Here is a 24357-nt window from a genome sequence, read left to right as displayed (position 1 = left end):
AGCTATGGTGCCATTAAAGAAGTGGGTGCTTTATGTTGGGCTGGATTGAGTGGCCCTTGTCTATTCTCCGTTGAGGAAACTTAAACCATGGATATTGTCAGTGTAACTGTCTGCCTGCTCTCCCCTCCCCTGCTGCCTGGCTTTCCTCCCCTTGTCTCCCTGTTGTCAGCCATTTTAACTTTACCTTGCACCTTTATTGGAACATAGTTAACACCATTTCTGATTTGAGTAATGGGTCCTTATTAGTTTTTCAAATCTTTAGTAAATATGAAATTTGCTGAAATGAAGAAAAGAAATAGCTTTTTCAGCCTCTTGGATATATGTTTTAATAAACCCCCCCATATCCCCCAGACAGGGTTTCTCTATATAACAGTCATGAGAACGTCTTTATGGTGTGGTGAAAGACTTGGACACAGGGCCATACGTGTGCTAGGCAAATGCTCTACCACTGCCATTTTGTGACGTCTCTTGTTTTGGATGAAATATTGAAATGTTGAGGTCATTCTTGCTTTTGTCTTCTTTTAAATATTCCCCCCTCTCTATATTCCCCTCCCTCTGTATCTCTCAACACCTTCTGCAGTAGTATCTGGCTTTGCCAGTGAATTTGTGTTAGTGGCCACATTCACTTTGTAATCAGACCTGGCCTTGAGTTTTTATCCTCCTGCCTCCGTCTCCCAAATGTTGGTATTGCTGTGGTGTGCCACCATACATGGTGTCCTCCTCCTTTGATTCTCATGTGATGCTTTCTTTATTTATTCTTGGCATAAAATGTCTTTTCAGATGGCTTAGTTTACCACAATTAAAGCATCTGACCTTTTGACTTTTTTAAAAAATAATTTTTAGAAATCACTTCTCCTATCTAAGTATCATCATAAGGTAAAATCCAATATCAGCTACATTTCAGATCCATTCATCTGTGGGTGTTGATCTTGCCTTTAAAGGCCTAATTACTCTTTTACATTCTGAATTAGTATTTTAAAAGCCCAAGTTTCAATTAGTACTTGTCTAATGTATGGAGCTGATATCATTCTATTCACAGCTGAAATCAATCTTTGTAAAAAAAAAATCAGTGAAGGTTTCTTTTGGGTCTTGTATAATTTTAGTAAATGATTCAGTTCTTTTTCCAGATTCTTCAATCCTGTCTCAAACATTCAAAGTGGCTATATGTCATAGAACCAAGATATTACCATCAGTACATAGACTGTCTGCAAATCATAAAGAAGCTGGTCTTGGAAAATCTAATGACCTCTAGCCCTACCTTGTTATTCTATGACTCTAGCTTCTTTTCTCCCCCATTATTTGCATTGTAATTGAGGACCAGCTTCCAACATTTCTGTAACTAAATCTTTACAGTCTTGTGGGATAATTCTGTTCCTAGTGGTCCATGAATTTAACATTTGTTTCACAAAGGTTGAATGCATACCATATAAAATGACTGCTTCCTTAAATCTCTTCAAATCTAACATTTCTATAGGATTCCAATTAACTTCTGCATAGCCTTGAGGATACCTATCATCCAGTCTTTTATGGTAACTGGATAAATTAAGATGGGTGCTCTAATAACCTTAGGGAGCTTCCTCCCCTTCAGTTTCATAATGCAATGGTGTGGTAGGTTCTGCTCTAAATTCCTCTGTCTGTGTCTGAGTATTTTTCTTATTTTCATCAGTGGGTCTTTCTAAGGGTTGTATCTTATCAATAGTAAGTCTTTCTAAGGCTTATGTCTTATCAGCCAAATCTTTTTTATTTTCATTAGTAAATCTTTCTAAGGTCTGTATCTTATCAGTAGTCTTTCTAAAACTTGTATCTTCCTATTCAAGTTATCATATTTGGTACAGTCAAACCACTTTTTTAAGGATAAAATATTAGTTACCAAACTGATAGTAATTGCAATTGACATGTCAATCCCAGCTAAGTCATTTATCTCCTTATTTAAAATTTCCTTTTTCAAACCATCCATAGAAACACTATACAGGGTCCTAGCACCCTGCATTATGGTGTTTCCCTTTCTTAACATGGGAAAGATTTTTTTTTTTTGAGACAGGGTTTCTCTGTGGCTTTTGAAGGCTGTCCTGGAATTAGCTCTTGTAGACCAGGCTGGTCACAAACTCACAGAGATCCATCTGCCTCTGCCTCCCAAGTGCTGGGATTAAAGGTGTGCACCACCACTGCCAGGCTAAGACTTTTCTTTAACTCTCTGCTAAAGGACTTCTCAGGTATCTCACCAAATCCACTGACTTCTCAGTAGTTTGTCCGAGGTGTCAGCAATGAACTCAAGCCCTTCCCAGCAATTTCCAAATGTGAGCTTGTTTTCCGGAGTCTGCCTGCTGTGAGTCCTCTCTTGAAAAGGCCCAAGGCAACTTCGTCAGAGCTGGTTGGTGTGACTCCTTTGTCCGTGTGGTCATACAGCACCAAATGTTTTCTTAACTTTGGCACAGTGGGTGTGCCTTAATCTACTGCTATCTCAGACAGCAATTGCAGCTCAGCAGTTACCAGCCTGCTCCTCTAGCAGTGACCTGGCATTCAGTTTGTAGACTGGTGAGAATCCTGCTGCCTCAGGCACCAGCCCTGCTGCTGCTAAAGGCAACTTTAACTAAATCTCTATTCTAATTATGAATAAGACTCGAGATTCAAAGGCTGGGGTGAAAACCTGTGAGCGCAGAGAGACTGAGTAGCAACTAGCTAACCCTCTCTCTTTGCTTGTGTCCAGGAAAGACCTTCCTCGAAAAACCAGAAAAACCTGTGCCAGTCCACACCACCACCCCCCCCACTCCTACCTGTGTTTCTCTGTCTCTCCTGGATGCGCTCTGATGCTCAGAGGCTCTGTGATTACTTTGTTGACTACTTGCTGATGCAGGGTTAACTTGTTTCAATTAGCACAAATGTAAGCTTGGGGCTCACAGTGTGGTTGAGTATCCCTGACATCCTTCACCTTCATTTTCTTTTGTTCTTTACAGCACCCTGTCATCAATTTCTTAGTTGATCTGGTTGTCTGTCCCTTTGGTTTGGTATAATGCTTTCTCATGTCTTTTTCTCTTTTTAAGCAAGTTGTTCCATGTCTTGTATGTTTTAATTTGAGAGTGTTTTACTTTTCCCTGCAGTCTCCTTTTTATCTCCATTAGTTTTGCTGTGTTTGCTTCTGTTTCTCACACTTGGCCTATTTTGGGGGCCCTTCCTCTTGTTTCTTGTTATGGGCCTGTGGCGTTTTCACTCTTCTCTGTAGCAAGTCTGTGTGCCCTAGGGCTTGGGGTCTTACTCGTCAAGACACTGGTTTCATTCCTTTCCTGCTTTCCTTTCCTGTCTTAGGCCTCTGATGTTCCACTTACTTATGAGCAGGGCTGGTGTACATGTGACATTCTGAGTGTTCCCAGTACTATTGTTGCCCCTAGCCACAGCCCCCAAGTCTGGAGCTTGAAGCTGAGTGGTGGCACTCCCACAGGACAGCTAGTTTTTAGCAAAGATCCTGGCTACTTTGGAAGTTACCGTGCTGCTTACTAGGGTTGCCTGGGGACCTTATAGTCCTGCTGTGCTGAACCTGTGCTGGCCTGGCTTGGAGAGCAAGGTGCAGGGCCCTGTCAGTGCATAGCCCTGCCCTGTGGCTTAAGGAGTACCTCCATTCTGCATGCATTCTACTCGTCTCTGAAAAAACAAAAACTAAAATGTGAAATGCACAGGTGTGTGTGTGTGTGTGTGTGTGTGTATGTGTGTGTGTGAGAGAGAGAGACAGAGAGAGACAGAGAAAGAGAGAGAGAGAGAGACAGAGACAGAGACAGAGAGAGAGAGAGGATCCATCCTGTGATCCTGTGTTGCTCCAATGCTGGGAAAGCAAGTGTCCCTCTACCTGCCTGTTTACATGGCTCTGGGATAGAACTCCGATCTGCAAGTACCTCTTATCCCAACTCCCAAGCCCTTTATTCTGTTCCTTCTTTGTTTTTTTTTTTGTTGTTGTTGTTGTTTTTTTGTATTCACCCTGTCTGACCTAGAACTTGAGGCTGTCCACTTGCCTCCACCTCCTGGGTGCTGTTGCTGGGGTTATGGAAATGAGCCACCAAACCTGGTTTGCACTATCTCACAGGTAGATGGTGCTTCTTGTGTGGCACGTAGGGAATGAGCCTTTTCTTCCAGGCAACTCATCTTCAGGCGCGGTTGTCTGTTTCCTAATTACTTCAAGATCTACCCACTAGTGCAGGTGCACGGTAAAGTCAAAGGAAAAGGGAAAAAACCACCTCAATTTCCATGATCCTTGTAACAACGGTCACCTCCTTCCCTCCCCACCCGTCAGTCAGTTTACTTCTCCAGAGTGTTTCCCAAGTCCTCTGATGGGGCGAACCCCTCTCCACTGGTTTACACCATCCGCCCTCAGACAGTGGGGGTGGTGGTGGGCATGGCAACCTTAGACTCAGTCTAGACTGTTGTGTGATCTTGAGAAAGTCAACCACATCCTCCTCAGGATCCAGTGACATTTAAAGCATAGTGGCTACGTCTGCCTGCCCTTTCCAGCTGAACACTGGCAAGAGGGTTAGGCCTGCCTGGAGGCAGACACCCAGGTCATCGTGTGACTGGTGAGTGTGCTCAGAGGTAGACAGATGGACAGATAGCAGGATGCTATACCCTGTCTCTGTCCCATTTTTTAAAAAAGTGTATTTGACCAGGCATGGAGAGCAGGGTCTTTGAGGACCAAATCGCACAGGTGAGAGAAGTCTGCTAAGACCTTGGGGAAAGGCTAGTACCTCATGTGGAAACCGACCTCAGAAGGCCAATGAGGTGGGAGTCCCGATGCCTGGCCATGTGACTTTCTCCTCAAGAGTTTCTGCTGCCTGTGCTTTGCTGTTGCTTGTTTGTTTTTATGGCAATAATGTCCCTTAATGGAATGCTTTTCACACTAACTTTCCCAGGTGGCTTCTGTGTCGCTCATGCTAAGTGTGACGGATGACAATTTGCTTTTTCTTATCAGTGTAGAGGATAGAAGCTGCTATTTGTGGCCTGGAAATATCTTCTCTGGGCATAAGCAAGAATGTAGGGGGTGGGGTGCTCTGAAGGCAAACAAGAAATGCGTGCTTACAGCCCTTGTGATGTCACAATCGGCTTCACTTGTAACCTGGCCCAGCCTCACCAAAAGCCACTCCTGGATTTCTGTCTGGGTGGGATAGTCCCTGGAAACTGAGCCATAACAATCCTGTGGGAGCAGCATCCTTGGGAACTTTAGCTTAGAATAGCTGAGCTGTGTTGTAGCTCAATATTTCTTTGTGACTTAGTTCAGCTGGAGGAGGTAACTGCCAGTCACAGTGGTTCTGAACTCTTGAAGGCTGTGATTCCTGGGTGCTGTTTGGAAATTGGCACCATGGAGACGAAGAAGAAACCCTTCCCACTATGGCCAACCCAGGCCCCACATGGGCCCAGAAGGTCAGCAAGTGTTTACTGAATGAGGGGTTGGACACTGTGGGCATAGTGTGGCAATTTAATGGCAGCAAGTGAGAAGGATCTTGGGAAAGACAGCAAGCCCAACCAGCGTTAAGGCCCTCACCTCATCAGCCCCATAGGAAACCATGTTTAGACAGTGCCATTTGGGAGTTAACTTTATCATCCGTAAGATCCCTGACCTGTTCATTGGGTGAACACTGTCTGTGCATGGCAAGTGTAGCAAGGCTGCCTTCTCCGGGGAGGCACTGTGGATGGATTTCAAAGCTGAGTAGTCTGCTGTGGGCTTCTTGGAGCTCAGTGTGAATATAATTCACATAGGCCAAACTCTAAGTCAGAAATCTGTGTGGTATTTGCGCTCTTAAAGTTGGTTCCCAAAGTGTCAAGCTTGAAATGAAATAGGTCTAAGGAGTGTGTGTGTGGGGGGGATGGGTGTGGAGGTGATCTATGACATCTTCATGTGTGTGTTCTAGGATGCATGCCAACCCTACTGGAAATGTGACCACAAGGAGTGACAAGGCTTGTCCACCTCATATGTACCTCGTATGTATCTGGTTCCTAAGGCACGTGGTCATGAACAACTGGGAAAGGGGAGACAAGCTTGCTTCAAGGCCCTAAGTCCATCTTCCTGATGAGATGCAAGAGGAGGGGTACAGCGTTACTACCTGGTAGAATCATGGTCCAGTCAATCTTTTATTTAGTTTATATAAAATCCAGAGGATAGGGTGGGGAGATGGCTCCATGATTAAGATGCATGCCACACAGCATGAGGATCTGAGTTCAAATTCCTGTCCCTGTGTGAAATCTCCAGCGAGGAGACAGGACGATCCTTGGGTTTCATTGGCCCTCTGGTCTACGTGAACATAGTGGAAGAGCCTATCTCAAAGATATAGTAAAGGAATAGAAAACACTCACCACTGACCTTTCACCTCCACACCATGTCCATCTGCACATGTATGTTCACATATGAACACATGCATGCACATACAAACACATACAGATGCTAGTGGAACAATGTAACACCATGGAAATATATTCTACTAGGATTAATATGGAAATTCTGACATTGGAGGAGTGCGACTTTTAAGAGTCTGCAGGTGGCACTGTCTTCCTGCCACTCTACTTTTTGAGACCACCCCCAGCACACACACACACTTTTTTCTTATTATTTCCCACTGGAGCACACATTGTCTACGTTTATAAGCCTCTTAGTGATGTTTTGGCGCAGTGGACACACTCTGTAGTTCCCTCCCGGGCAAACGTATCCAGCCTCCGTTTATCTTCTTAATTTATGATGAAAACATTGAGAATCCTCTGTTGCAGCTTAAAAACCGCACACGGCACGTTGCTGCCCTTGGCTACCGTACAGGGACTCACACCCAGGAGCTTCCTCCTGTCTGGGAGCCCCGAAACCAGCTTTCCTCCGCACCTTGTCCCCACTCTCCCAGCCTCTCATCACCACCGTTCTGCTTGGTTTCCACGAGCTCAACTCCGCTGGATTCCGCGAGTGACGTCATGGGGCAGTTGTCTTTCTGTATGGTTTATCTCATTTAACACAGTGCCCTCTGCCTCCGTCCATGTTGTCGCATGTGACTGGATGCTCATTCCCTTTTGTGGAAAAGCAGTGTTCCATTGTGCCACGTTTCGTCATCCATTCATTAGCAAATGCACACCTGGGTGCTTTCCATTTCTTGGCTATTATGAAGCGGTTGGAAATGATGATGGTCGGGCAGCTGTCTCTCTGGCATGTCATCAACTTCCTTTCTCTGGGCCAGATACCCAATAATGGAATGCCTGAATCATGTGGTAGTTCTATTAAATTTTTTTTCCCTACCAATTCTAATTCTATGGCTTGCTGGATGAAGGCTGTGCACTAGGGACACCTGTGACCCTGCCTTTTGCCTGAGGACATTTGTTCTGTTCTCTTCATTATTCGTGGCCAGCAGAAGAGAGTGTCAGGGAATTCCTAACCTTGTATCAGTCCCCAGCTGTGATGGACAGGAGCTAGTACTCAAATTCCCCTGAGGTTGAAAAAAAATGGGAGGAGCCTCTGGCATCACCCAGAGTGCCCCACCTCCCTCCATGACAGTGCACTGTGGGTGGCCTTCCCGCCTCACTCCCCTCCTGGTTTTACTGGCCTGCCCTCTGCCCTCACCCCACTCCAAACTATTTCTACTTTAACCATTACATCCCAGCCTGTTTCTGTGGGAACCAAAGACAGTGAGTACTCAATCCACTGTGGTACAGGAGCCTCCTGGTGTCCTGGGCCACACAGTCCACCTGTCAGAAGACATTTGAGCATGATGGGAAGTGGGACCACTGATGTTAGATGCTGAGGGGTTACTGCTAAACGATCCTCGGAACAGAACACATAGCTTTTAGAGATTCATTTAGAAGTACTTACAAATGAAGATGTGTGGATTGCTTCAAAATAATCTATGGTGACGTAGTACGAGGGGCGACAGGGAAGTAACGATGAACAAAACTTCAACAGTGGTTGAAGCTGGGGTGGCAGGAACATGGTGGTTTATTACATTGTTTGGTTTACTTTTGTGATATATTCACTGTCCCGCGCTACCGTCTCGCCAGCAAGAACGACGCAGAACACTCGGATCCTTCTGCAGTAAAGCTTTAATGCATCTTGAGAGATAGATGATCAGCTTCTTAGAGGGAGACCCCAAGCTAAGAAACCCAGCCCCTTATATAAGCCTAGGAGCTCCGAGTGAGACGTGTAGAGCCGGGATTGGTGGTTTGCACATCACCCCAGATGACGCCACGGGAGAGGCACAGCTTAAACGGTTAACTCCAACTGACAGCAGATGTCAGCGCCATCTTCTAAAGGTTAACTCCAACTGACAGCAGATGTCAGCGCCATCTTCTAACGGCAATAGCGATAGCGAGGGCGGCTCCTCACATCTCCCCCTATTCATTTATTTTTGAAGCAATAGGACACCCACAACTTTGGAGTGGAGATAGAGGTCAAATCCCCATGTGCAAATTCGGAACATGTACAAAGCTCCTCTCCAGGGTCTTATCCCCAGAGAGAGCCCTGACCAGTCCGATGTCGTTTTTCTGGGGGAAGGAGATCATGACATAGAACCTTCATGCAAGATGACTTATCTCCCAGGAGAAAGTCGTTATACCGCAGACCTCTCCTGTGCAGTGCTTAGCCTTGCAACTCCTTGGGCTGCTGAAGCCTACCCACTCTATCCCGTGCAATGAGACTAGCCTCGTGGGGTGCAAGAGCCGGGAGGCCAGCGACCTATTGCTTTAACATGGTTAACCAAATGTCAGGGAGGCTCCGTGTTCTAAGGCAGCAAGTGCTTGTGCCACCACCACTTTGTCTCTTTTGTTTGGGCTCTGAGCTTACACACCATCCAAAGCATCAACACTATTCCACAGCAGAGAACTAGGCTAAATGAACCTACCCCCACCCATTCCTTAAAATAAGAAAATGCAGATGAAATCCAGGAGGAGAGGCCTTCCATCAGAGAAAGATCCAGATGCGTCGAATTCACTTGCAGGATCGCCATTCTCAACTCACGGAGTGTCTGCTCAAACTCAAAAGTCCAATTCTGTAATAAATGTTGAGACAGAGCTTGTGACAGGTTAGCTGCTCTTGTAAAATTCTCATATTGTACTGAAGTGACACAAAGGCCAGGCAACTTTTGTTCACATCCCAATTGGGCCATCTGCCACAATATATCCAATTGTTCCTGAACCAAATTAATCTGTTGGTTTACCAACATCAGGCCTCCTTGTATCTGAGAATTGGCAGTGGCCTGTTTATCTAGGACCATGGTCACAGTGGCCTATAGTTCATTAATGGTTTGAGTTGTCTGCACAGTGGCAGAAAGTGCAAGGGCCGAGGCGGTAACCGAAGCAGTAACCGCGGCGGTGGCTATCAGGCCCACAATAATAGCAGAGATCCCAAAAATCTCGCTTTTCCCTAAACAAACTCAAATTACTTGGCGTCTCAACAGGAACTGGAACAAATCGAGGCATGCGCATTACCAAAGCAAAAGGGTGCTTAATAGCATCCCAGCATAATGCATAAAAACAATTCTAAGCAGAGCAATTTATTTCTTTCTGATTCTTACCTAAGGTATCATTACTCACAACCCAAATAAAGGGCAGCTGAATAATTAGTTCTCTTAAAAGGGGTATACTTAACATTGGAGGAGGACCAATCAGATGATCCATAGCTCTGTCCCTCACTCAGACTGTTGCCTAATGCCCCTTTCCAATCAAAAGTAATCTGTCCCTTCTCACTATATCCTCCAGCAATCATTGCCATAGGAGAAAGATCAGTACAGCTTCCATTAATTCAAAAGGATTAGCATTAGATCTTTCTGGATCCATATGAATAAAATTATCCTTTAATGAAGAAATCACAGTAAAGCACAAGCTTCCTACTAATGACAAGGTTCTCTCATCCTGAAAACTCTGTATCTGAGGATCTAAAGGCAAAAAGGCAAGCCCCAACTCTCTATTAGTTGTGAAAAATCTAGGGAACACCTGGGCATTCTGCATCACTGGCATCGGTAGGGGGAAGGTAGACATGATGGCCCACCGTAACTCTCCCATCATACTAGGAACCATCATCCCGAGTAGGAGAGTCTTCATCACCCACTTGGCCTCCATCCTTCTTATTCTGGAGTTGTGAAGGAGCTCTTCGAGTGAGTCTTTCAGGGATCCACAGGGGGTTTTCTTCCTCCTGTGGAAAAACACACACAGCTCCCCTGGATCTTATAAGAATAGGATCCGGGCCTTTCCAGAGATCAGTCAAGACATCTTTCCATTTTACCATTTCTTTTGGCCTATCAGGCTCTAAACTGTGGCGATCGGCCGCAGTGTGGCCTTGGGCATCAGAGTTCAAGAAATTAAGGGTAAAAAGTGCCATGGATACAGCAACTCTTGGTACCGAGGGTAGAACATCCTCAATACTCCCCTTTTGTTTAATCAGATATGATTTGAGTGTACGATGGGCACGTTCCACAATGCCCTGTCCTTGAGGGTTATAAGGTAGGCCAGTTAGATGGGTAACATCCATTTGCCGACAAAACTGTCGGAATTTTTGAGAGGTATATGCTGGTCCATTGTCTGTTTTTAAAACTCTGGGTTTTCCCTAAGCACTCCAGGCCTCAAGGCAATGTTGAATCACATATGAGGCCTTTTCCCCTGTTAGGGCGTGGCGAACATTACGCCAGAACAGGTGTCAACAGAAACATGAACATATTGAAGCCTTCCAAAAGAGGGAATATGAGTAACATCCATCTGCCACATCTGCAATGGTCTAATGCCACGTGGGTTTATTCCCATGTGGGGAGTAGGTAAGAATTCGCAGCAATTCTGGCATTGAGTAACAATTTCCCTAGCCTCTTTCCTGGATAGAGCAAAACGACGGCGCAAGGTCTCAGCCGTCACATGAAAGCGCTGATGGAATTCTTTTGCTGCTTGTGCATGGGTAGACAAGGCAGCGGCCACCAGCTTTGTAGCCTTGTCCGCTAAGTCATTCCCTAAGGACATGGGACCTGGGAGTCCAGAATGTGCTCGGACATGGGTAATGAAAACAGGAAATCTCCTATTTAACAAGGCAGCTTGTATCTTTTGAAAGATGTTAGCAACTCTGCTGGAGGATCTTATTATTCCAGCTATCTCAAGGAGATTAACTGCATTAACCACATAAGAGGAATCTGATACAATATTGAGGGGTCCTGGAAAAGCCTCAAGAACCTCCAGTACTATCAGACATTCTACAACTTGAGGTGAAGTTTCCTTATATTGTTTAGATATAACCCTATCCTTGAACACATAAGCTCCCATACCAGTTTTTGATCCATCAGTGTACACCACAGTCCCATCTGGGAGTGGGTCTTTAGCTGTCACTTGTGGAAACACTATAGCCTGGTTTAGGGCAAACTGTAAAATTGGATGCTTTGGAAAATGATTATCAATTTGTCCTGAAAAGGAAGTAACTAAAACTGCCCAATCACTAGATGTGGCTGCCAAGGTCTGAACTTGTGCAGCAGTATAAGGCACAATCAAGGAATCAGGATCCCTGCCAAAATGTGTAACAGCTGCTTTTATTCCGCGAAGCGCGAGCTGTGTAACAGCATCAGGGTACCAGTCAATAATCTTAGCAGGGGAAGCATTTGGATGAATCCAAAGTAATGGTCCATGTTGCCACAGGACTGCAGTTGGCAATTGAGCTGTCTTAAAAACACACAGATTAAAAGGTAGTGACTCCTCAATACGTTGTAATTGTGCTTCCTGTAAGGCCTCTTCCACCATCTGTAAGGCTCGGTGGGCAGCAGGGGTAAATTTTCTGGGTGAGGAGATATGAGGCTCACCCTCCAGGAGATCGAAGAGGGGTTTTAGATCAGCAGATGGAATTTTTAAAAAGGGCCTCAACCAATTTATATCTCCCAGAAGTTTCTGAAAATCATTTAATGTTTGTAAGTGGTCTTTGCGAATTTCTATTTTCTGAGGAACTATATTTTTGGGAGTAATCATTGAGCCCAAAAAGAGGCCTGTATCTGCAATTTGAACCTTTTCTGAGGCAATCTCTAATCCCCACTGTTTTAATTCAGCCACCAGCATGGGGAAAGCTTTTTGTAAAACATCTAACTCTTTGTGACAAATAAGAATATCGTCCATATAATGGATAACGATTAAAGATGTAAATTGCTTCCTAATTGGCTCCAAAGCCTCCTGCACATACAGCTGACATATTGTTGGGCTATTGGCCATGCCTTGCGGCAGTACCTTCCACTGAAATCTCTTGTCTGGTTCCATATGATTAAGAGAAGGGATAGTGAAGGCAAACCTTGGTCTATCCCGTGGGTAAAGTGGAATAGAGAAGAAACAATCCTTAATATCTATAATAATAAGCTTCCAATCTTGAGGAAGTGCAGAAAGCAAAGGAAGGCCTCTTTGAACAGGGCCAAAAAGATGCATCTGATTGTTAATGGCCCGCAGGTCGTGGAGTAATCTCCACTTCCCAGATTTCTTCTTAATAACAAAAATTGGTGTATTCCATGGGGAGGTAGAAGGCTCTAGATGCCCCAGCCGTTCCTGTTCTTGCACTAATCTTGTGACAGCCTCTAATTTTTCAGAGGATAGAGGCCATTGAGAGACCCATAACGGCTCCTCTGTTTTCCACAGTATGGGTCGTGAAGCCTCAACGGCCCCTAAATAAAACCCAGTCCTTTTCTACCCCGATTTCCGTGTTGCGTAATGGGTTTTATTCTGCCTTGTTCTTGCCTACCCAAGCCTCTACCGTTTGTATACCCCATCTTTGCCATAATGGCTGATGCCTGGGGGGAGTATTCATTAGTTAGGGTCATGCCCATGGCTTGTAACACATCCCGTCCCGATAAATTTACAGGGAGTGGCAACACATAGGGGGTAAAACATCCTTGTTTGCCCTCAGCGTTCCGCCAGGTTAAGGCTGAGGCACTGATGGCAGGAGAGGACTGGTATCCAAGACCTTGTAGAGAATGAGATGAAACAACAGTGGGCCAAGACTTTGGCCACCAATGGAGTGAAATAATGCTTTTGTCTGCTCCCGTATCCATTATCCCTTCAAATTCTTTTCCATTAATTAACAATTTTATTGTAGGTCTCTCATTTAGGGGTATAGCAAGATAGGCTGAATCACTTCCAGAAGATCCCATAGCCCTTTTTTGTAAAGTGTAGGTTTCTCCATCCCCGAGGGAGGGCAGCAACACCAGTTGTGCAATCCTATCTCCCTGCTTTATAGAAAATACATCCCGAGGGCTAGAACAGAGAACTTTAATCTCCTCTTTATGATATGGGTCAACAATTCCAGGATATATAATGAGTCCCTGTAAAGTTAAGGAGCCACGGCCCAGAATAAGCCCAATGGTGGCAGGGGGCAAAGGTCCAGGGGAATGGACTGGGACCGGTTGAACATTCATTTGGGGCATGAGTAAGAAGTCGGAGGCGGCACGCAAGTCCATTCCGGGGGTTCCTCGGAAACCTCTACTTCCTCTTGATTGCTTTTCTGAAATTGGTTCCCATATTTCTGAGGGCCCTGGGACCATGGGCCCCGTGACCCGTTTTTTGATTGGGGTACCTTGGGTTCTTCAATAGGGGGCAGAAGCCTCCCTTTTACATCCCGGACTGACCTGCATTCGCTAGCCCTATGATAACCTTTACCACAACGACGGCAAAGCTCCAGTTCTCTTGTTCTTTCAGGGGCTTGACAATCTTTCTTAAGGTGCCCCATTCTCCCACAATTAAAACAAGCTTTTCGATTAGATAAATCTCTATACCTGTGCGTTTGTAAAATGGCGGCAGCTAGTCCTGCATTGGTTAGGGGTCCCCCAGCTCCCTGCACACTCTGAGCCAATCTTGTAAACCTTTGCTTTTGCGAGGGGCGATAGCCGCTCGACATTCCTGGGTTGCTTGTTCATAGACAAGTTGCTCAATCAGGGGCATAGCTTGTTCTGAATCACCAAAGATGCGACTGGCGGCCTCTGTCACTCTGGCCACAAAGTCTGAAAATGGCTCTTGGGGTCCTTGGACAATCTTTGTAAGGTGTCCACTGGACTCTCCCCTTTTTGTGAGGGCCTTCCATGCTTTAATAGCGGCGGCCGACACCTGACCATAGACACCCCAGATGTAGTTGGTTTGATTAAGGGCATGTTGACCCTGACCTGTCAGCATTTCAAATGTCCACTGCCTCTGATTCTCATCTTCAGCCGTGGCATTAACTCTAGCTTGTGCCTGGGCTGCATCATACCAGAGAGCCTTCCATTCCATGTATTGTCCCATGTTGGGAAGCACTGCTTTCACTGTCGTCTGCCAGTCAGTGGGAGTCATGGCAAAATTAGCAAACCTTTCCACCTGTAATGTGGTAAAGTTAGCATTGACCCCATAATTACGAACGGATTCGGCCAATTCTTTGATTTGATTGTAATCTACAGGGGTATGTACTCTTCCGCCTTCCACATTCTCGAATACTGGAAAAGCCATTTGTATTTTTCTACGTTCCTCTAAAGGTAAAAAGGAGTCAGTACCAGTATTCAGCCGAAGCTCATACTGCGGAGGCGCTGAGGGGCGTGAGCCCGCCGGATTTATAGGCGGTGGCCTCACATTCATTTTTGTTTTCAGTGGCCGGTGTCTATCAGGGTGATATCTTTCTTCCTCATACCGTGCCACCTCCTCCTCTAGACCACCTTCTTCGCTAGAATCCAGAGTGTCAGAATCAGAATTATCTAGCTCCAAGGCTTCTAGCTCTACTGTAGGGTATAGACTAGATTCTGGCTTTTTCTTTTTCTTAGATTTGTTAGGGGGTGAATGATCACTCCCTTCTCTCTCTCCCCCTTTCTTAACTTCTTGGGGAGGGCCTTTTTTCTTAGACATGTCTTTCCTTTTGCGAGCTCCCATTCTCTCACTCCGTTCAGTTTCTGACATGCTATCCTGAACTTCCTCTAAGGTTCCCTGACTTTCTATTATAGCAGGGTGACAGGCCTCATCCTCCAAGCAGTTTTTAACTAGCTTCCAAATGGCTTTGGTACCTAAGTGGAGATCTCCTTCTGCATGCTTCCTGTCTAATTCTTTACCTAGCTTGTTCCATGAGGCCACAGTGAGGGACCCGGAACAAGCATACCATGGTGCCACTCTATCTACCTCCTTCACAAAATTTTGAAGTGTTCGTGGTGCAATTTTGAGATCTCTTTGTTTTAGCACAGTCTGTAGGGCAGTAACCACTGACTGTGACAACCCCATCTCGCTGGCGGCTTATCTAAAAAACGGCGCTCAACTCCGTTACCAGACTGACAGCACCAGACTGACAGCACCAGACTGACAGCACCAGACTGACAGCACCAGACTGACAGCACCGTTCTGTCAGCACCAGCCACGATGAAGGAGAAGGACAAACAGGACTAGCACCAAAGCCTCCACTGACCCGTCCCACGGTGATGACAAACTAAGGCCAAAGTCGAGAAAGGGGGTATTCAGGATAAAGCATACCTCTCTGAACTTACGTCCCTGCAGTTCTGAATCCGCCCCGTCTTCTGAGGGGTCTCCCGCGGCGCCGGCGATGTTGAAGAGTTCCCGGGTTTCGGCACCAGATGTCCCGCGCTACCGTCTCGCCAGCAAGAACGACGCAGAACACTCGGATCCTTCTGCAGTAAAGCTTTAATGCATCTTGAGAGATAGATGATCAGCTTCTTAGAGGGAGACCCCAAGCTAAGAAACCCAGCCCCTTATATAAGCCTAGGAGCTCCGAGTGAGACGTGTAGAGCCGGGATTGGTGGTTTGCACATCACCCCAGATGACGCCACGGGAGAGGCACAGCTTAAACGGTTAACTCCAACTGACAGCAGATGTCAGCGCCATCTTCTAACGGCTAACTCCAACTGACAGCAGATGTCAGCGCCATCTTCTAACGGCAATAGCGATAGCGAGGGCGGCTCCTCACAATTCACAACTTTCATAAAAAACCACTAAAACAAAACAAAATGAATCCCATATGAATGCCCCCAAGGCCCCTTCTTAGAGGCAAGATTAAATGACCCTCTTCCCAGACTGGGCACCAGGGCATGGACCTTTCTCCAGTGGGCCATCAGCATCTCCACTCTCGGCCCTGCTCCACACTGGCATCTTTCCTCCCCATAATTTATCCTCTAAAGCCAGTCTGGAGCCTTTGGCATCTCCCGGATTCATCCTCTCTCACGAATCTCTGCTCTGAAGTTGTCTTGACCTCTGGTCTTGTTGCAGCTGCCCTCCAGCTGTAGCGCCCACCCCCTCACCTTGATGTCTCTTGCCAGAACTGCTAGGGTGAGCGGGTGAGGAGGGGTGGGCCTGGAGCAGAGTGGGGGCAGGGGTAAGTGTGTGGTGTTTTTCCTTCAGCATGTGGTCAGCCACTCCAGCGTGACCTTGGCTTTCGACAAACACTCCAGGGATGTAACAGAATGGCTTTCACAGAGTTGTGGATAGGTTGCTGTGGCTCCTAGAGGGTGGGGGGAATGGGGTGCAGGATGGGTCTTCAGTCCTGGGGGCGATTTGGGAGCTTGAATTATCAGAATACTGGCCAAAAGGTCTGTACTTTTCCGGAGGGAACCGAATGCAGCCAGGAAACAGAAAGGAAGTCGGTCCTGCTTACAGCTGAACACCTGCTCTGGGTGGGTCAGCTGCTCAGGTCCAGCACAGCAGTCCCAAGCCTCTGTGAGCAGGAAAACAGGCAGAATGCAGCCTCCAGGGGACTTGGTCCACTCAGGTTGCCTGAGGGTGGCTGAGAATCCTAAGTCCGGTATGGGGCTGGAGAGACGGCTCAGCTGTGAAAGCCGAGGCTCACAACAAAGACCAGTGTGTATTGTCCTAGATCAATAGCTTGCAAGCTGGTAGATCTAGGGTTTGCACTCTGCCCCCGGCTTCCCACCCATCAAAGGCCTTCCTTTCCTCTCCTCTCTCCTCTCTTGAAATGGGAGGCAGTGCAGTTGATAGGGACAAGAGCAATTTTAGCATTTCTTGCTAAACGAGGTGCTGTGTGTGTGGCAGCAGCTTGGTGATTGGTGGGGGGCGGTATTGCAAGTTTTGGTCTTCTGCTCTGAACATTTGCCAGGCTTCCTGGTGAGCAGTGAAGTTCCATTCAACTTTCTGTAAGTTCAGCTCTGTGGAGAGACTGGACTCATTTACGGAATATATCCCCTTCTCACTTCTGCTTCCCAAAGTGGGATCTCTTAGGGCTCCCCTGCTGTTCCTACCTGTTGGGATCCCACAAAGTGCAGCTCCTCTCTTATCTTTATAGTTTGGTTTTAAAGTGTGTGTTTAGAGGACCCTGTGTGTGTGTGTGTGTGTGTGTGTGTGCATGAAGAGGCCAGAAGAGGGTGCTGAATTCCCTGGAGCTAGAGTTGCAGGTGGTTGTGAGCTTCCTGTGCTGGGAACTGAACTCGGGTCCCTGGGAAGAGCATCACCACACATTCCTGACCTCTGAGCCATCTTTCCGCCCCACATGGTGTCTCTTGCACATTTTGTGCTCTGGAGCAGTCTGACACCTGCTGGAGTAAACCTCATGGCTTGCTAACCTTGCCGCATGGCTTTGGCTGGAGGATACGTCATCTGTGTCTCAGAATGACTTATGCCCCGTCTTCAGGGTGGCTCTTCCCCGTTTGCATAGCATCAGTCAGTCCTGTCATCTTCCTGTGCCTCTCACCTACGATCACCTGACACTTGGACTCCTTCCCTGACTCTTACCTCAGCCTTCAATGTCTCACCCTTCCTCTGCCTTGATTGCCAGAGATTACAAGGCATACTCGTATTCGTTATTTTCCTGTGTGTGTGTGTGCGTGCGTGTGCAGATGCACATGCATGTGGAGACCAGAGGTCGACTTTGGGTGTCATTTCCAGGAGCATTGTCTCTCTCTCCCTCCCTCCCTTCCTCCTTCCCTCCCTCCCTCCTCAGCTCCAGGATGTCTTATTGGGACTTGGGCTCCCCGGGTAGGCACAGCTAGCTCTAGACCCTGGAAGATCCTCCTGTGTCTGCCTCCCCAGCACTGAAGTTCTGTGCACACTGTGTCTGCTGTTCAAATTCGGACTCTGGGGATCAACTCAGGCCCTTAAGATTTCAAGGCAAGTGCCTTGCTGACTGAGCCATCGCCCCAACCTCCATTAGCCCACTGTCACTTGCCTTCTCCTCTATTCCCCGAGGAACTCTGTTCACTCTCCCTAAAAGAGGAATCCAGAGGCATTTGTAGCTTTATCTCATGTGATCATCTTGAAACTTCTGGTATGGTTCCCGCCCCTCCACTCTGCTTGGGAAGCTCTGAATTCGGTCTACTCTGTCCTTTCCGTCTCCACCTCTTTCAAATCATGACCAACTGGAGTTGGCTGCCAGTGTTTGTCCTTTCACACTGCTCATACTCTGAGATGTCTGTCATCTGTCACGGGGATGCCTGTGATGTGTCAAAATCCCCGAAGCTGCATTTCTGTTTCCAAGCATGGCTTTCCAGCTCTTGACAGACTTCCCTCTACTTGAAACTGGGTGAGCAGTGTTTCACTTTGTGTGTAGAGGATCATTTTGACTCTTGTGGCTTAGGTGCTGTTCTTTTTTTTTTTTTTTAAAGACCGGATTGTTTTGTTTTGTTTTCCCCCTGGCCTGGGACTCATTGAGTAGTCTAGGCAGGCTGGCTGGCTACTGTGTCCCAGCAACTTATCTCCACCTTCAGTGATGGAATTACAGGTGTGCTTTCTTCCACTCCCCTTGTTAAGTGGGCTCTGGAGTGTCCATCTCTGGTGCTCATGCCTATGAGGCACGCCTGCTGTTCCTGATTGCTGTCACCCAGACCCCAAAATTGCACTTAAGTTTTCATTAATCCAAGCCCTTTCATCCTCCCATGACTAAAACCAGAACAGCCATTGTTGTTGTTGGGCAAGGTGCCCTGGGCAGGATTCCCCAGGTTTGATGGAATCCAGGGTTTCCTTCTGAGAGGCCAGTGAGCTTAGGCAAATTGTCTAACTTCTCTGTGTCTCAGGTTCCAGAAATAAACATTCCTGCCTTGAAAGATTGATGTGGAGATGAGAGTAGATGAAAAAAAAAAAGAAAACATCTCAGCTCTTGGCAAAGGGCATATGCATTGTAGCTTCTGCCAAACACAGGGCTTCAGGTCACCTGGTGGCCTACTCATTTCTTTGACATTGTGCTCACTCTAGGTCCTTGCCTCCTAACTGCTCTAAGCTGGCTATCAGCCCACAGGGTCTCAGTGCTTGTCCCCTCCCTTGTCACCTCTTATCCTGTTTTCCCCACTCTCTTCCCTCAGGCCATCTGCTGCTGCTGCTGGAGTCTTCCTAAACACACATCTCAAGTAACCACAAACATCTCTCTGCAGTGCCCCTTCCCATGGCTGCCAGGCTCATGTCTGGGTTGCTGACCTCACCTGTGGCTGCCAGGCTCATCTCACCCATGGCTGCTGCCCTAACTCACGGCTGCCAGGATCACCTGTGCCTGCTGGCTTGGCTCTGGCTGTCTATAATTACCTGCACTTTCCATACTCTGCCCAGTGGGGTCATGCCATGTGTGGTATTCTCTCTCTGCTGAAATGCACTCCTCTGCCTCCTGTTGATTGTCACCAGCTGCTTTAGACACTTGTGCTTCTTTGCCTTACTGCCCTTCTAAGGATGGTGAAAATGTGTTAACCCAGTTTCTTTGTTTACTGCATACTCCCCATTGGTGGTCAAGGGCCCTGACTTCCTTGTGCTTTGTTGTTTTATTAGTTCTGATTTGTGTGTATGTCTGTATGCATGAACATATATGCACATGGATGCTCTTGAAGGCCAGAAAAGAGCATCTGATCCACTGGGTCTGGAGTTAGAGGCAGTTGGGGTGTGGGTCTTCCGTAAGGCTAGCAAGGATTCTTAATGCGTGTCTGTCTCTCTAACCCATTCTTTGTCCCTTGCTTTTTTCAGTGTTTGGTGGCTCAAAAGGGAGATTGATGCTACCAGTATTTTATTCAATATATAATTCATTGAAACCATAAATATAAAAAACAGATTCTACCTTAAACCAATGAAAACAACCTATGAGTCTTGAAAGTTCACTTGTAAATCTAGTAATGTTAAAATGAAAAGCCCCACCAGCCTGGCATATGCAGCAGCCAATGAGAGACCATGTCTCAAAGTAGAAGGGGAGGACTGACAAGGTTGTGTAGGTGTGCGCACACGCACACACACACACACACACACACGTGTGCGCGCACACACACACAGACACACACGTGCACACACACAGACACACACGTGCACACACACACACATAGAGGCTTTGAAAATAAACTAGAAAGCACTCATTCCACTTGTTCTTTACTGTTCATGAGCTTACACTCTCCTGTCAGTGTAATTTACAATTTGCTCAACACTTTAAAGTCTCAGAGGTCCAATGTGTGTGGCTCTTGTAAGATTTAAAATTTTGTAAAAAGCAGCCAGAAGATGCATATATGAACATGACTGAAGAGCTTACTCTTAGCACCATGCTTTACTGTGGTCATTATGCCCAGACAGCACCATCAGCGCCAGCAATTTAGTGGATGACTTTAGCCCACAGCCCCAGACAGCTCAGTTAGCTAAGGGAACACTTTTGCCATCTCCCACCAGTAATAGTTAGGCTACAAAATAGAGCTAAGTTCTATGCTATTGGTTAGGGGATAGACCTGGACTCAGAATGTCCATGCTTCTTCCAGAAGATTCTAAGCTGCTTTTGTTTGGATTATTATCAAGTGGTGACCACATCAGTGATTGACAGGGCTTCTGGAGCCCACCCCTTTCAGCAGGGTCTTCTACCATCTTGCCTGGTTTTGACCTTCTCTTCAAAACTCTATTTAAGACAGTTTTGTGGCTAAAATAAGATTTGTGTGTGTGTGGGGGGGGTGGGTGTGCGCTTGCACGCATGTGTGTGGTTTTCGAACTCTCCCAGACTTGTCTGGAACTTCATATGCAGCCTAGGCTAGTTAGAAACTCACAGCCCTCATGGTTCTGAACCCTAGGATTGAAACTAGGGACAGCAAGATAGCTCTTAGATATCAGGACATGCTGGCCTCTCAGAGTCTGTGTTTAATTTCCAGAATTGAATTTTTCTCATTCTGTGTCCAGTCTTCTTGTGTAATATGTATGTCTATCTTTTTCTAATGTTATGTGTACTGATGGACTATCACATGCTTTACCTATTTGACATAGTTTTAATTGCCTCAGGTTTATAACTGCTAGGATCCTTGTGGTTTAATATTCTGTGCTCATTGGTCTCCAGGTCCTGAGCAGGACCTGGCATTCATGCAACACTCAGGAGCATCTGTTTGGTGCTTTGTTGTCTGTTTCTTGGAGTAGATATGGATCTGAGAGCACTGGAATTGTATTGTTGGACAGAATTGTCCTAGGTCACTGCAGCTGCCAGCTATGTATGGATGATTGTGAGCAAGGCGAAAATTGCTAGTGAAGGCCAAGTGTGTCAAAACCTTAAACCAATGACAGGGTTTTACTCCTTTAAGATCTTGTGCTGATGGAAACTCTGGGCATTTCCTGAGATCTCTTCTCGGCTGCATCTGTTTGAGCCTCTCATTCATGACCACGCTTTCTGCCCCCTGCTTGGCTCTCTGTAGGCTGGAGGTCATAGATTAAGCCTTGGATAAAGAAGGTCTTTGGCCCCATAAGCTATACACTTTCAAGTATCAAAGTCTCCCTCCATTTCCAGTCTTGAAGGAAATGTCAAGGGTATATACATGACCTGACTTCTTGGGGGCTGCATGGGAAAGCCAGAGATAGCTCTGTGGAGCCTTAGGAGTACCTAGGCATAGCTACTTCCCTTCCTCAATCACTTCCATGGTCTTCTCTGAGATAAAGTTTTCTCTTGAAGCTCTTTCTGAGCCTCCTATGGGCTGATGACCACACTTGTCTGGTGGTTGATGTGGTCATGTACTTTAGCTCAAAGCCTGGTGATTTGTTAGAATTAATAGCTAATTAGTTCCCATGCAGATGCACAGAAAGAGACTTGCTTCTCTCTGGGTATGGTGTAATCTTTATATTTGGAAAATGATTTCAAGTGCCTAGAAGGTGTGGTTATGCTTCAAGATCTGGGACTGCTGTGTATCTGCATAAGAGTCTTCCCACAGAGGGTGTAATGGTCTGTTCAGCAGCATTTGCCTTGGGTTGCTGTGGTGTTTGAGGTGCCCTGAGGTGGGGTCTGTAACTGTGCCTACCCTGGGTGGAGTGCTGAGTTGCAGGTACAGCAAGGGCACCACCTCCATACACACTTGCTCACACATCCTCCATTCATTTTGTTGGCCTTGCTTTGCAAATGTCTGTTTTCCATACCATCCGGTTGAGGGGCCTAAAGCTTATGTCCATGCCTTGCAGAACTCAGTTTCTGCAGATTGGTGACTTGTTTCTTCCTGCATGAGTGAATGAATGGGCAGTTGGGTGCAAGAGAATGGAGGGAACTGTTTGCTGCTTGTCTCCAGTTAAGATCTGTGCATACTTTGCCTAACTACTGGGGAATCATCAGTATTTTTCTTAAGAACTTGGATGATCTTGCAAGATAAAAACAGACACCCACACACAGACACCCATATACACACATACACGAATTTATAAGATCAAGTCTTTCGGGGTACATTTCTTCTAAGGGTGACTATTTGCTACAAGCTAATTTAGATTGTGCCAACTTTAGAATGTGACTGTTATGACTAGTAAGGGTCCATTGTATTTAGGTCTCTGAGAGTGTGAGGTAGACAAGATTGTATGAGATATAACTGCTGTAAATATGAGCTCAATAAATGTGTTCTTTAAAAAAAAATGCAGCCCCTGAGCTGGAGAGATGGCTTAGTCAGTAAAATTCCTGATGCTCTAGCATGAGAAGCTGAGTTCAGTCCTCAGCACTCATGTAGAAACGTGTGGCATAGTGCCTGTGAGTGTTACAGCTATGAACGGAAGGGTATCCTGGCACTCAGAAACCAAGGAATACCTGTACACTTACAGCTCGGAAGGGAAAGGTGTCCTGGCAGTTGAAAGCCAAGGATTACTTACAGCTCTGGTCTCAGAAAAGTGTTACAGTCCTTGGTCTGGGAAAGGTTTCCTTAATGCAAGTGTAACAACTGTGCTCTGCTCCAGAGAAATGTCACCATTCTCCTCAGCATCCTCAGAGAGTAACAATTCTGCTCCAGCAAGGGAAAGTTTCCTCAGTCAAAGTGTTACAGCTCTGCTCTGCTCTGCTCTGGATCCATTCTGCTCTGTTCCAAGTAGAGGTTATTACAGCTCTGCTATGCTAGGGGAGTTTCCTCACAGAAATGTAGCAGGCCTGCTCTGCTCAGGTGAAAGTTGTTACAGAGACATCTCTGCTCCCTGCTCTGAGGAAAGAGAGTCAGTACCATAAACTGATTTATTGGGAGGGAGGAATCCAGGAGAGTGGCTGCCTCTGACAGGGTGAAAAAAGGGCAGCCCTGAATTGAACAGGTAGAGAGCTTATGTAGGATTTCTAAATGGGCAGAGCTTTCCAAGGTGGAGATTTTCAGCGTGGGGATTGGTAGGATCTTAATTCCTGAGCTTGGGATAAGCTCAGAGATTGGTTGGATTTTGTGCTCAGGGATTGATTGATTTCATGCTCTAGTATTGGTTTTCATGCTCAGAGATTGGTTGGATTTCAACTCCTGAGTTGGTCAGGGGAAGGGTGTATTTCTTTGACTTTGGTCTCAGGGCCAGCATTTTTTCCCATTGGCCTTTTTTATCCCCCCTCCCCCAGTGGCTGTAATTGCGGAGATTGGGAGACAGAGACAGGAAGAACCCTGGGCCTGCTAGTCAGAAAGTCTAGATAACTGGGTGATTCCAGTTCAGTGAGAGGCTTCATCTCAAAAAAAAAGTGAAGAGCAAATCTAAGAAGATACTTAGATACTAACTTCTGGCCTCCACATGCATGTGCACACATATGTATACACACCTCTTTATAAAATGTGACATACACTGTATTTTACTTGATTGTTTGAATTGCTTCTTTTGAAAACGAATCACATATTTTAGGTATTAACTATGTTCACAGAAGAAACATTATTAAAAGATTCAAAGAAAAAAGTCACCCACATCCTATTACCATATTCATTACTCTGACTATTGGGTGTGTATTTATTATATTACATGCTTTTACAAAGTATAAAAATAATACATGCTAGCTCAGTGGTTATCTTCTTAATGCTATGACCCTTTAATACAGTTCCTCATGATGTGGAGACCCCAACCATAAAATTACTTTTGTCGGTACCTCATAACTGTAATTTTGCTACTGTTATGAATCATAATGTAAATATCTCATGCAGGATATCTGATATGTGACCCCTGTGAAAGGATTGTTTGACCCCCAAAGGGTTGCGACCCACAGGTTGAAAATTGCTGTGCTAGCTTCTCACCTGCTTTTCTCACTTAATACACTCTTAC

At 46.1% G+C, this 24357-nt stretch overlaps 1 protein-coding gene across 4 annotated transcripts in view; it reads left to right on the top strand.

Annotated features, from left to right (window-relative positions):
- Window positions 1–24357, top strand: part of Sh3gl3 (SH3 domain containing GRB2 like 3, endophilin A3) — a 139447-nt gene that overhangs the window by 28488 nt on the left and 86602 nt on the right. The window contains exons 1-2 of one of the 4 annotated variants that reach the window (XM_040729236.1): window positions 5282–5400; window positions 5889–5958. The exons of 2 other annotated variants lie outside the window; for them this stretch is intronic. In XM_040729236.1, coding sequence (XP_040585170.1) covers window positions 5339–5400; window positions 5889–5958 — 132 coding nt within the window. In that variant the 5' untranslated portion in view covers window positions 5282–5338. Of the gene's footprint in view, window positions 1–5281; window positions 5401–5888; window positions 5959–24357 lie in introns of those variants that run through there. One more of the 4 variants, XM_040729218.1, reaches the window with a different exon arrangement.

The sequence above is a fragment of the Mesocricetus auratus genome, unplaced genomic scaffold (genome assembly GCF_017639785.1).
Source record: "Mesocricetus auratus isolate SY011 unplaced genomic scaffold, BCM_Maur_2.0 Super-Scaffold_4256, whole genome shotgun sequence".
In the NCBI taxonomy this organism is placed as follows: Eukaryota; Metazoa; Chordata; class Mammalia; order Rodentia; family Cricetidae; genus Mesocricetus; species Mesocricetus auratus.
The sequence above is the reverse complement of the archived record's forward strand: the minus strand, read 5'-3'. Positions and strand labels throughout refer to the sequence as shown.